At 38.5% G+C, this 12,668-nt stretch overlaps 1 protein-coding gene across 2 annotated transcripts in view; it reads left to right on the top strand.

Annotated features, from left to right (window-relative positions):
- CKAP5 (cytoskeleton associated protein 5) overlaps positions 1-12,668 on the top strand; it is a 164,743-nt gene that overhangs the window by 111,583 nt on the left and 40,492 nt on the right. For both annotated transcript variants that reach the window (XM_073216506.1, XM_036994058.2), the window contains exons 17-23: positions 4,143-4,328; positions 4,777-4,871; positions 7,078-7,135; positions 7,225-7,350; positions 8,093-8,232; positions 8,503-8,677; positions 9,220-9,333. In XM_073216506.1, the coding sequence (XP_073072607.1) occupies positions 4,143-4,328; positions 4,777-4,871; positions 7,078-7,135; positions 7,225-7,350; positions 8,093-8,232; positions 8,503-8,677; positions 9,220-9,333 (894 nt within the window). The remainder of the gene's footprint in view (positions 1-4,142; positions 4,329-4,776; positions 4,872-7,077; positions 7,136-7,224; positions 7,351-8,092; positions 8,233-8,502; positions 8,678-9,219; positions 9,334-12,668) is intronic.

Raw genomic sequence — 12,668 nt, 5'->3', positions numbered from 1 at the left:
ACTTGAGAAGAATGTATATCCTGTTGCTTTTGGATGTAGAGTTCTATAGATGTCTATTAGGTCCATCTGTTCTAGTGTGTTGTTCAGTGCCTGTGTGTCTTTACTTATTTTCTGCCCGGTGGATCTATCCTTTGGGGTGAGTGGTGTGTTGAAGTCTTCTACAATGAATGCATTGCAGTCAATTTCCCTCTTTAGTTCTGTTAGTATTTGCTTCACATATGCTGGTGCTCCTGTATTGGGTGCATATATATTTAGAATGGTTATATCCTCTTGTTGGACTGAGCCCTTTATCATTATGTAGTGTCCTTCTTTATCTCTTGTTACTTTCTTTGTTTTGAAGTCTATTTTGTCTGATATTAGTACTGCAACCCCTGCTTTCTTCTCACTGTTGTTTGCCTGAAATATGTTTTTCCATCCCTTGACTTTTAGTCTATGCTTATCTTTGGGTTTAAGGTGAGTTTCTTGTAAGCAGCATATAGATGGGTCTTGCTTTTTTATCCATTCTATTACTCTATGTCTTTTGATTGGTGCATTAAGTCCATTTACATTTAGGGTGACTATTGAGAGATATGTCCTTATTGCCATTGCAGGCTTTAGATTCGTGGTTACCAAAGGTTCAAGGTTAGCCTCTTTAGTATCTTACTGCCTAACTTAGCTCGCTTATTGAGCTGTTATATACACTGTCTGGAGATTCTTTTCTTCTCTCCCTTCTTATTCCTCCTCCTCCATTCTTCATATGTTGTGTGTTTTGTTCTGTGCTCTTTTTAGGGGTGCTCCCATCTAGAGCAGTCCCTGTAGGATGCCCTGTAGAGGTGGTTTGTGGGAAGCAAATTCCCTCAGCTTTTGCTTGTCTGGGAATTGTTTAATCCCACCATCATATTTAAATGATAGTCGTGCTGGATACAGTATCCTTGGTTCAAGGCCCTTCTGTTTCATTGCATTAAGTATATCATGCCATTCTCTTCTGGCCTGTAGGGTTTCTGTTGAGAAGTCTGATGTTAGCCTGGTGGGTTTTCCTTTATAGGTGACCTTTTTCTCTCTAGCTGCCTTTAAAACTCTTTCCTTGTCCTTGATCCTTGCCATTTTAATTACTATGTGTCTTGGTGTTGTCCTCCTTGGATCCTTTCTGTTGGGGGTTCTGTATAATTCCATGGTCTGTTCGATTATTTCCTCCCCCAGTTTGGGGAAGTTTTCAGCAATTATTTCTTCAAAGACACTTTCTATCCCTTTTCCTCTTTCTTCCTCTTCTGGTATCCCTATAATACGAATGTTATTCCTTTTGTATTGGTCACATATTTCTCTTAGTGTTGTTTCATTCCTGGAGATCCTTTTATCTCTCTCTATGTCAGCTTCTATACGTTCCTGTTCTCTGGCTTCTATTCCTTCAATGGCCTCTTGCATCTTATCCATTCTGCTTATAAATCCTTCCAGGGATTGTTTCACTTCTGTGATCTCTTTCCTGACATCTGTGATCTCCTTCCGGACTTCATCCCACTGCTCTTGCATTTTTCTCTGCATCTCATCCCACTGCTCCTGCATTTTTCTCTGCATCTCATCCCATTGCTCTTGCATTTTTCTCTGCATCTCTGTCAGCATGTTCATGATTTTTATTTTGAATTCTTTTTCAGGAAGACTAGTTAGGTCTGTCTCCTTCTCAGGTGTTGTCTCTGTGATCTTTGTCTGCCTGTAGTTTTGTCTTTTCATGGTGATAGAGATAGTTTGCAGAGCTGGTACAAGTGACCGCTGGAAGAGCTTCCCTTCTTGTTGGTTTGTAGCCTTTTCCTGGGAGAATAGCGACCTCCAGTTGCTTGTGCTGGGCAGCTGTGCGCAGACAGGGCTTCTGCTTCCTGCCTAGTTGCTTTGGGGTTTATCTCCACTGTTGCTGTGGGCTTGGCCTGGCTGGGGCTGTTCCTCCAAAATGGTGGAGCCCCGTTGGAGGGGGAGCGTCCAGGAGGCTATTTATCTCCGTAAGGGGCCTCTGTGCCCCCTGCTGCCCAGGGGGTTAGAGTGCCCAGAGATCCCCAGATTCCCTGCCTCTGGTCTAAGTGACCTGTCCTGCCCCTTTAAGACTTCCAAAAAGCACTCTCCAAACCAAAACAACAACAGCAACAATGAGAGAGGGAACAGAAAGAAAGAAAAAAAAAAAAAAAAAAAGGAAAAAACAAGCGATTTTTTTTTTTTTTTTTTTGTCTTCAGGTGCCGGTCCCAGGCACCCGCTCACTGGTCCTGCTGCCCTGTCTCCCTAGCACCAGGGTCCCTGTCCTTTCAAGGCTTCCAAAAAGCACCCACCCACCGGTCCCGCAGGGAAGGAACGCTCGATATTCTTTGTCCTCAGGCACTGGTCCCAGGCACCCGCTCACCAGTCCCGCCGCCCTGCCTCCCTAGCACCGGGGTCCCTGTCCCTTTAAGGCTTCCAAAAAGCACTCGCAGAAAAGAGAAAAAAAAAAGGGGAAAAACGCGCGATTTCCTCTGTCCTCAAGTGCCGGTCTCAGGCACCCGCCCACTGGTCCCACAGGGAAAAACGTGGGATATTCTTTGTCCTCAGGCGCCGGTCCCAGGCACCCGCTCACCAGTCCCGCCACCCTGCCTCCCTAGCACTGGGGTCCCTGTCCCTTTAAGGCTTCCAAAAAGCGCTCGCCAAAAAGAGAAAAAAAGAAAAAAAAAAGGGGAAAAACGCGCGATTTCCTCCGTCCTCAGGCACTGGTCTCAGGCACCTTCCCGCCGGTCCCGCAGGGAGAAATGCGGGATATTCTTTGTCCTCCGGCGCCGTTCCCAGGCACCTGCTCACCGGTCCCGCCACCCTGCCTCCCTAGCAACGGGGGCCCGTCCCTTTAAGGCTTCCAAAAAGCGCTCGCCAAAAAAAAAAACCGCTCCGGTTTCTTTCCACCCGCCGGGAGCCGGGGGGAGGGGCGCTCGGGTCCCGCCGGGCCGGGGCTTGTATCTTACCCCCCTCGCAAGGCGCTGGGTTCTTGCAGTTGTGGATGTGGTCTGGATGTTGTCCTGTGTCCTGTGGTCTCTATTTTAGGAAGATTTTTCTTTGTTATAGTTTCATAGCTGTATGTGTTTTTTGGAGGAGATTTCCACTGCTCTACTCACGCCGCCATCCTGGCTCCGCCCCCCCTACTTCTGTACATTTTATATAAATGGAATGATATACAATATGTGGCCTTTTGTGTCTGGCTTTTACTTAGCATGTTTCAAGGTTCATCCATATTGTAGTATGTATCAACTCTATGTTCTTTTTTGTTGGCAAACAATATTCCATTGTATGGATGTACAACATTTTATTTACCCATTCATAGGTGATAGGCATTTGCATTATTTCCATTTTTTGGCTATTACAGTAATGCTGCTGTGAACATTTGTGTACAGGTTTTTATGTGAACACTTTTTTAATTCTGGACATATACATAGAAATAGAATTGCTGGGCTGTATACTAACTCTGTTTTCAGGAACTGCCAAATTATTTTACAAAGTAGCTGTACTATTTTACATTTATACCAGCAATGCAAAAGAGTTCCAACTTCCGTGCGTCGTTGTCAACACTTCTCATTTAAATATACAAACAGGACAAAGGGAAATATTTATGAGCAAAGGGTTCCCCAAATCCTGTACTTTTGCCACCATGACATTAACATCTTTAAATCGTTTCCCCACTTCTTCCATTCTTCCCCTTAAAAATCTGTAAGTTCTTTAATTTTCTCAAGTTCTGTTGTATGGATTTTCATGAGGGTTGTAGTTTTCTTTATGGGTAGGTTTAGTGGGAATTCTGAGTTATTGCAGTTTGTATGGTCATTTATTATGTATTTCAGAATGTGTGTTTAATGCAAATAATCATAAAAGGAGGAGAATATAGATATTAAATTTTTCCATTCACACTTCTCATGTGGTAATTGTTGCTTGTTAATATTTTAAAACCTTGAGTGGTTTGTTTTTTTCTCTGTTAGCTGCCAATTAGTGCTTTAATTGGTAACAATTTAAGGGTAAAAATTATTTGGCTTCTTTGTTTAAAATTCTGATTTTAGTTTGGTCATGTCCTTGCTGTCCTTGTGTTACATCTTCAGGCTGCTATAAAATAAGTAAATAAATAAATGTCTTTGGCTTACACATAAGGATATGATACTTCATTATCCTTGTTCAGGTGATGCAGATGAAGCTTCACATAGTTGCTTTGATTGCCCAAAAAGGAAATTTTTCCAAAACTTCTGCTCAGATTGTCTTAGATGGCCTTGTAGATAAGATCGGAGATGTGAAATGTGGAAACAATGCAAAAGAAGCTATGACAGCAATAGCCGAAGCTTGTATGCTGCCATGGACAGCTGAACAGGTTAGTGACACAGCTCTCTTTCCCCTGGTTTTCCCAGTTTTTTTCCTAAACTCTATAATTTAATGACGCTAATTTAACTAGTTTTTTTCCTTCTCTAGTGAAACCATTTTTGACGCTGCATTTGTTTACCTTTAGTAACATACTGTGGCCTGATAATCAAAGTTTACATTAGTCAAGAAAACTCTATAAAGATGAGATTTTCTCTTAAGACATTTTAATCCAGAGTGATCATTAAATGAAGAGTTGCAAACAATCCAGAATGCTTTTAATACTACTGTCACTTACCTCATTTTCTTGTGTAAGTTAAATATTTAATTCCTAAGGCATTCTTGAAGTTTAACATTGTAAAAACTATGTTTAATCTACTTCTGCCTTGATATCTATATCAAGATGCTCTATTTCTGAGAAATGAGAACACAGATCTGATTTTTTTTCCCATCTACTTCAGGTTATGTCCATGGCTTTCTCACAGAAGAATCCTAAGAATCAATCAGAAACTCTGAATTGGCTATCCAATGCTATAAAAGAATTTGGTTTTTCTGGGTAAGTCAGAAAGAAATTAAATACAAAATAATTAAATATTTTGCCAGTCTCTTAACTGGTGATTATATTTGTTTGTCTCTGCTTATTTTTCAGAAGACAGAGCTGAGTAGTTTATATAAAACAAAACTACCTTTGTTCCTCTAAGTTACTTTTCCTCAAGTGTTACTAAACTGCCCCATAGAAAAGCCCGGTCCAAGGATTCCTACTCAAATACATTTGGAAATTACTGCATATAATCACGTAATGCATGTTGGTTAATTAAAGGCTCTCAGAGATTATGCAGTAGAGACGCTCATTTAACTTTTTTTTAACCCACTGTTTCCCAAACTTATTTGCATATTGAACACATTTGTTTATTTCATTAACCAAAATTTTATACTTAACTTTATGTCAGGCACTTTCTAAATATAGTTCATTTGATTTAAACCTATAAAAACCTTTATGAGGTATTGTAATCCCTGTTTTGTAGGAGAGGAAACCAGGGCACATAAATGTGTGGAAGTCACAGCTCGGAAGTGGCACAGGCAAGATTTGAATCTAGGCATTCTAGTCCCAAGACAGAGTACTCCAACTGCTTCACTATGTACCATTCTCTGTGGCAGGCTGCTTTTTATGTGATTTTTTTTAAAGGTATCATTGATATACACTCTTACGAAGGTTTCACATTAAAAGATAATATGGTTACTACATTCACCCATATTATCATGTCCCCCCCATACCTCATTGCAGTCACTGCCCATCAGTATAGTAAGATGCCACAAAGTCACTATTTGCCTTCTCTGTGCTACACTGTCTTTCCCATGATCCCCACACACACCATGTGTTTTTTATGTGCCTCTTAATGGCTTGCAAAACACTGTTCTGAAATCTGTCAGATGAGGACATACTTATACTCTGAAGTTATCATTCAAAGAATTGTTCATTATGTCAGTATCTGTCATGTCCTCCCATAGTCAAGGGTATTGTTATAATCCTTTCTTAATTATATAGTCTTTGATGTAAACTAATCTCTTGGTATGACATAAAAGCTAGGTCAATATTTTCCTCTTTTTTATTCATCCATGATCTTTCATTTATTCAGCAGCTACATATTGAGCACCTATGTTACTCTAATCTTTTGTCCCAGAACCTGGGAATATATAACAAACAGATTAAATTCCTGTTTTCATAGGACTTATATTTGAGTAAGGGGAGATGACAATAAGCAGTTAAAAATATAACAGGAAGTATAAGAACAATGGAATAATAAAGGGTAAAGGGTAAGGTGGTATCACCTTGGAGTGGTTGGGATGGTGTTTTTTTCTATAGGGTAGAACATGAGTCCTTCCAAAGAAAATGGCATCTGAGCCAGAGACCTTCAGGTCATGAGGGGAGCAAGCTTTAACAATCTGGGAGAAGAACATTGTAGATGAAAGGAACAGAAAATGCAAAAGCCCTGCAGTAGGGCACATAAGGATATATTTAGAAATAGCAAGGATTGATTGTTCTCCAGAATGTAACTGGAGTGGAATAAGTGGTGGGGTAGGGAGTGGTAGAAGATAAAATCAGAGGGGCCCAGGTCATACAGGGCCTCAGAGTTTTTAAAAGTTGGTATCTCAGATGGTTTTGAGCAGAAGAGTAATAGAATCATTCAGACTATAGTTAGAAAGAACAGATAGGGTCAAGGGCAGAAGCAGGGAGACCAATTAGTAAGCTATTGGAATAGTCCTGTCAAGAAATTATAGTGGTTTGCACATAGTTTGTAGAGGTGAAAGTATTATGACTTAGAATATATTTTGAAAGTAGAACTGAACGGGATATTGGGCATGAGAGAGGGAGGAGGGAAGGATGACCTGAGCAGCTGGAAGAACAATGTGGCTCCTTACTGAGGTAGGGAAAACTGGGGGAAGAACAGATTTTAGGGTTGGGATGTGGACAGTCAGGTGTTCGGTTTTGACAGATGTAAGACATTACTATACATACACATGGAAATATCACAAGGGCACATGGATATATGAATCTGGAGTTCAGGAAAGAGGCCAGCACTGGATTTAGGAGCAGTTAGCATATAAACAGTATTTAAAATGCACTTTCAATGAGTGTAGGCAGAGAATAGGTGAGATGCAAGGACATAACCAAAGAGAGCCAGTTCTACAGTTGAGCTTTATAAAACTCTAGTATTTTGAGAGTTTCTTGTGTTTTTAATTCTAAATGTCATTTCTTCTAGATTGAATGTGAAAGCTTTCATTAGCAATGTGAAGACAGCTCTTGCTGCGACAAACCCAGTGAGTACATAACAGTATATGTAGGAACAGTACAGCCTTCTTTGTGCTTCTCTTCTGATTTGGAAAGTTCTTTATGTTCTGTCTGCCAGGCTGTGAGGACTTCTGCCATCACCCTGTTTGGTGTGATGTATCTGTATGTTGGTCCCTGTCTGCGAACATTCTTTGAGAATGAGAAGCCTGCCCTCCTATCCCAGATAGATGCAGAATTTGAGAAGGTAAAAAGATTCCATAAATGACATAATCCGTTGGTGGACTTGAGAATTATTAGTTAAGTTTAAACCTATAAGTCTTTGGAATGAAAATATGTATGTATTTGCTTTTATTTTTTTTTCTCATCTCTCTCTTTTTTTTTGGGTATCATTAATATACACTTAAATGAGCAACATTGTGATTACTAGATTCTGTATTTGCTTTTATATTCAGTATAAAATATCCCTGAAAAGAGTTCATAAGAAATTGATGACTTCAGCTGTCTATGAAGAAGAGAACCAGATGGCTATGGTATCGGATGGGAGATTTTCCTTTTTATATTCTTTGTACCTTTGGAATATCACAAATTCTGAATGTATTACCTGTTCAAAAAGTACATTAAATACTTAAGCATTTTAACATTTAAATTTTTTAAATTAAAAATGAAAAGAAACTTGACCCTCCTTGAATAAGCTTTCTAATCAAAATTTCTAAGTTTTGGCAGACTTGCTCTGTATTGTCTTGGGTTTGCAAGTCAAAGACAAGCTTCAGATTGGGAAATCAGCTTCTAATAGGTTTCTATAAAAATACCTTCTGCCATGTAGTCTCAAAATTAGAATCTAAGTAGGAATTAAAATACATACTTTGTAAATATTAAGTGTTATGAAGGAATATGAAGGTTTGACCCAGGCACCATTTTCTAACTTGTTTACTCTCAAATCCTTCATCAAGTTCACTAATCTCACTGATTTATGTGTTTATGTGTAGATGCAGGGCCAGAGCCCACCTGCTCCAAACAGGGGAATCTCCAAACATAGCACAAGTGGTACAGATGAAGGAGAAGATGGAGATGAACCAGATGATGGGGGCAATGATGTTGTGGATCTTTTGCCAAGGACAGAGATCAGGTTAGTTTGTTGCAAATGGTCTATTTGATTTATTATACTGAGTTTTTTTTCTGTTGGAATATAGTTGATGTACAGTATTATACTGGTTTCAGATGTACAACATAGTGATTCAATAATTATAGACATTACTAAAAGCTCACCATGATTATTATATCAAATTCTTAATGGTGCCACCTTCTTCTTAATCAAGGGTATTTCTGTGACATCATTATTCTTTTAGGAGTCTTTAGATTAGGTTCTCTCTTTTTTGTTTTTGTTTTTTTTTTTCAGTGATAAAATCACTTCAGAGTTGGTGTCTAAGATTGGTGACAAGAATTGGAAAATCAGGAAAGAAGGCCTAGATGAAGTGGCAGGTATTATCAATGAAGCAACATTTATCCACCCAAATATAGGTGAACTTCCAGCTGCCCTGAAGGGTCGACTCAATGATTCAAATAAAATCTTGGTACGTAGAACATATGCCTGTTCTTTTTTTCTCCTGCCTCTCCCCTCCAAGAGTCTCCTTTTCAGTAACCTTCACTAGCAAAAAAACGAGTGGTCTTTTTCTTTGTTTTGAGCAAGAAATGCCTTCCTTTAATTTCTTAAGTATGCCTCAAGATAATTTGGGTAGACAGTAGGTTCATTAATCAAATTTTTATGAACCTTAGACTTGCTTTTTATAGGACTTTAATATTAAATATTTTTATGTAAAACTAAGACACATAAACATGCTCAATTTCTAATTTTTACATGTGGATTTTTATGTCAGGATTTCCTCCAACTAGGCTTTACCTTACTTTAAAACTATAAAGTATAATCCCTGGTCTAATTAAAACTCTAATACTCTAATTTTTGCCTCAAAATTATCATGTTAATGAGAATAACATCATAATAAGCTGTTTTCCCTGTCTCTGAACTAGGCCAGAAACTTCATACTGCATTATTTATACAGCAGCAAACAGAGCTTGCTCATGGTTTGAACATAAAGTGTTGCCTCTTTCCACTCAGGTTCAGCAGACTCTGAATATCCTCCAGCAACTGGCTGTAGCAATGGGCCCAAACATCAAGCAACATGTGAAAAATTTAGGCATCCCTGTCATCACAGTCCTTGGAGACAGCAAGGTAAACCTGATTCTTTTCACACACAGACACTCCATTCTGGAGTAGGGCAGCCACAATCTTGAGCCAAGAATAACTCTCTTTTCTTACATGTAAGAGTACATGTAAACAGTTCATAAGCTTTATAGGGAAGAGAGTATTAGAAGGAAAATAGTAAACATTTTTACCTCCCAGGTAGTATTAAACTGACCAGCTGTATTTACCTACTAGCTTTGAGACCCTTAGACAAGTTATTTACCTTCTCTGAGGTTCAGCTTATCTGTGAAAATTCATTCTTACAGAATTAAGAATCTATACTTAAGGTTCCTGTGCCTGTCTTACATAGTTGCACTCAAAAAATGGTTGCTGTTATGATTATGACATCATTCTTGAAAGCATTAGTATAAAGAGGAAGTAAATATGAATTTTGGGGTCATGTATTTATTTTCTACCTTTTCCCCCAAACTACTAGAGCAGAATCTTCTAGTACTTCAGTAAGATACTTGTACTTTCATAGTAGTAGAATTAGTCTCATTGAAAGTTGCAAGCCTTTCATATTTAGCCCTAGATTGAATATTTGAATGTCTCTCTCCTTTCTTTAGTAAAAGTACCATTGACATACAATCTTATGAAGGTTTCATATGAAAAACATTGTGGTTTCAACATTCACCCACATTATCAAGTCCTCACCCCCTCCATTACTGTCACTGTATATCAGCATAGCAAGATGCTATAGAGTCATTACTTGCCTACTCTGTGCTGTATTGCCTTCTCCGTGACCTACCTATATTGTGATTACTAATTATATTGCCCTTCTCCCTCCCCACCAACCCTTCCCAACCCTCCCCTTTGGTAACCACCGGTCTATTCTCAGAGTCTGAGTCTGCTGCTATTTTGTTCCTTCAGTTTTGTTTTGCTTTATACTCCACAAATGAGCAAAGTCATTTAGTACTTGTCTTTCTCTGCTTGGCTCATTTCACTGAGCATAGTACCCTCTAGCTCCATCGATATTGCTGCAAAAGAATTTCTTTTTTTATGGCTGAATAATTCATTGTGTATCCATTCATTATCCTCTTCTTTATCCATTCATCTACTGATGGACACTTAGGTTGCTTCCATATCTTGGCTATTGTAAGTAGTGCTGTGATAAACATATGGGTGCATATGTCTTTTTGAATCAAGGATCTTACTTTCTTTGGGTAAATTCCTAGGAGTGGAATTCCTGGGTCAAATGGTATTCCTATGTTTAATTTTTTGAGGAACCTCCATATTGCTTTCTGCAAGAGTTGAACTAATTTACATTCCCACCAACAGTGTAGGAGGGTTCCCCTTTCTCTACATCCTCGCCAGCATTTGTTCTTTATAGTCTTTTTGATGTTGGGCATCCTAACTGGTGTGAGGTGATACCTCATTATGATTTTAATTTGCATTTCCCTGATGATTAGTGATGTGAAGCATCTTTTCTGCCTGTTGGCCATCTGAATTTCTTCTTTGGAGAAGTGTCTTTTCAGGTCCTCTGCGCATTTTTTAATCAGCTTATTTGTTTTTTGGGTGTTGAGGCATCTGAGTTCTTTATATATATTGGATATCAACCCTTTATCGAATATATCATTTATGAATATATTCTCCCATACTGTAGGATGCCTTTTTGTTCTGCTGCTGGTGTCCTTCCTGTATGGAAGCTTTCTAGTTTGATGTAGTCCCACTTGTTCACTTTTTCTTTTGTTTTCTCTTGCCCAAGGAGATGTGTTCAGGAAAAAGCTGCTCATGTTTATGTCCAAGACATTTTTGCCTGTTTTCTTCTAAGAGTTTTATGTTTTCATGACTTACATTCAGGTCTTTGATCCATTTCGAGTTTACTTTTGTGTATGGGGTTAGACAATAATCCAGTTTCATTCTCTTGCATGTAGCTGTCCAGTTTTGCCAACATGAGTTCTTGAAGAGGCTATCATTTCCCCATTGTATATCCATGGCTCCTTTATTGTATATTAATTGGCCATATATGTGTAGATTTATATCTGGGCTCTTTATTCTGTTCCATTGATATATGGGTCTATTCTTGTGACAGTACCATATTGTCTTGACTACCATGGCTTTGTATAGAGCTTGAAGTTAGGGAGTGTAATCCCCCAGCTTTGTTCTTGCTTCTCAGGGTTGCTTTGGCTTTTTGGGATCTTTTGTGGTTCCATATGAATTTTAGAACTATTTGTTCCAGTTCATTGAAGAATGCTTTTGGTATTTTGATAGGGATTGCATTGAATCTGTAGATTACTTTAGGCAGGATAGCCATTTGTCAATATTAATTCTTCTTATCCATGAGCATGGGAATGTGTTTCCATTTCTTTGGGTCTTCTTTAATTTCTCTCATGAGTGTCTTGTGGTTTCCAAGGCACAGTTCTTTCATCTCTCCTTGGTTAGATTTATTCCTAGGTATTTTATTCTTTTTGATGCAACTGTGAATGGAATTGTTTTTCTGATTTCTCTTTCTGCTAGTTCATCATTAGTATACAGGAATGCAATAGATTTTGTATCCTGCAACTTTGCTGAATTCAGATATTAGTTCTAGTAAGTAGTTTTGGAGTGGATTCTTTAGAGTTTTTATGTACAATATCATGTCATCTGCAGTGACAGTTTAACTTCTTCCTTACCAGTGTGGATGCCTTTTATTTATTTGTGTTGTCTGATTGCTGTGGTTAGGACCTCCAGTAGTGTGCTGAATAAATGTGGGGAGAGTAGGCATCTTTGTCTTCTTCCTGATCTTAGAGGAAAAGCTTTCAGCATTTTACTTTTAAATATGATGTTGGCTGTGGATTTGTCATATATGGCCTTTATTATATTGAGGTACATACCCTCTATACCCATTTTGTTGAGAGTTTTTATCATGAACGGATGTTGAATTCTGTCAAATTCTTTTTCAGTACCTTTTGAGATGATCGTGTGATTTTTGTCCTTTTTTTGATGTGGTGTATGATGTTGATGGATTTTCGAATATTGTACCATCCCTTGCATCTCTGGAATAAATCCTACTTGATCATGATGGATGATCTTTTTGCTGTATTTTTTAATTTGATTTGCTAATATTTTGTTGAGTATTTTTGCATCTGTGTTCATCAGGGCAGGGATATTGGTCTGTAATTTTCTTTTCTGTTGTGTCTTTGCCTGGTTTTGGTATTAGAGTGATGCTGGCCTCAAAGAATGAGTTTGGAAGTGTTTCCTCCTTTTCTACTTTTTAGAAAACTTTGAGGACAGTGGGTATTAGCACTTCTTTAAATGTTTGATAAAATTCATCCATGAAGCCATTGGGCCAGAGGTTTTATTCTTCAGTAGTTTTTTGATTACCAGTTCAATTTCATTGCTTG

This window comes from Manis javanica, chromosome 11, assembly GCF_040802235.1.
Source record: "Manis javanica isolate MJ-LG chromosome 11, MJ_LKY, whole genome shotgun sequence".
In the NCBI taxonomy this organism is placed as follows: domain Eukaryota; kingdom Metazoa; phylum Chordata; class Mammalia; order Pholidota; family Manidae; genus Manis; species Manis javanica.
The sequence above is the reverse complement of the archived record's forward strand: the minus strand, read 5'-3'. Positions and strand labels throughout refer to the sequence as shown.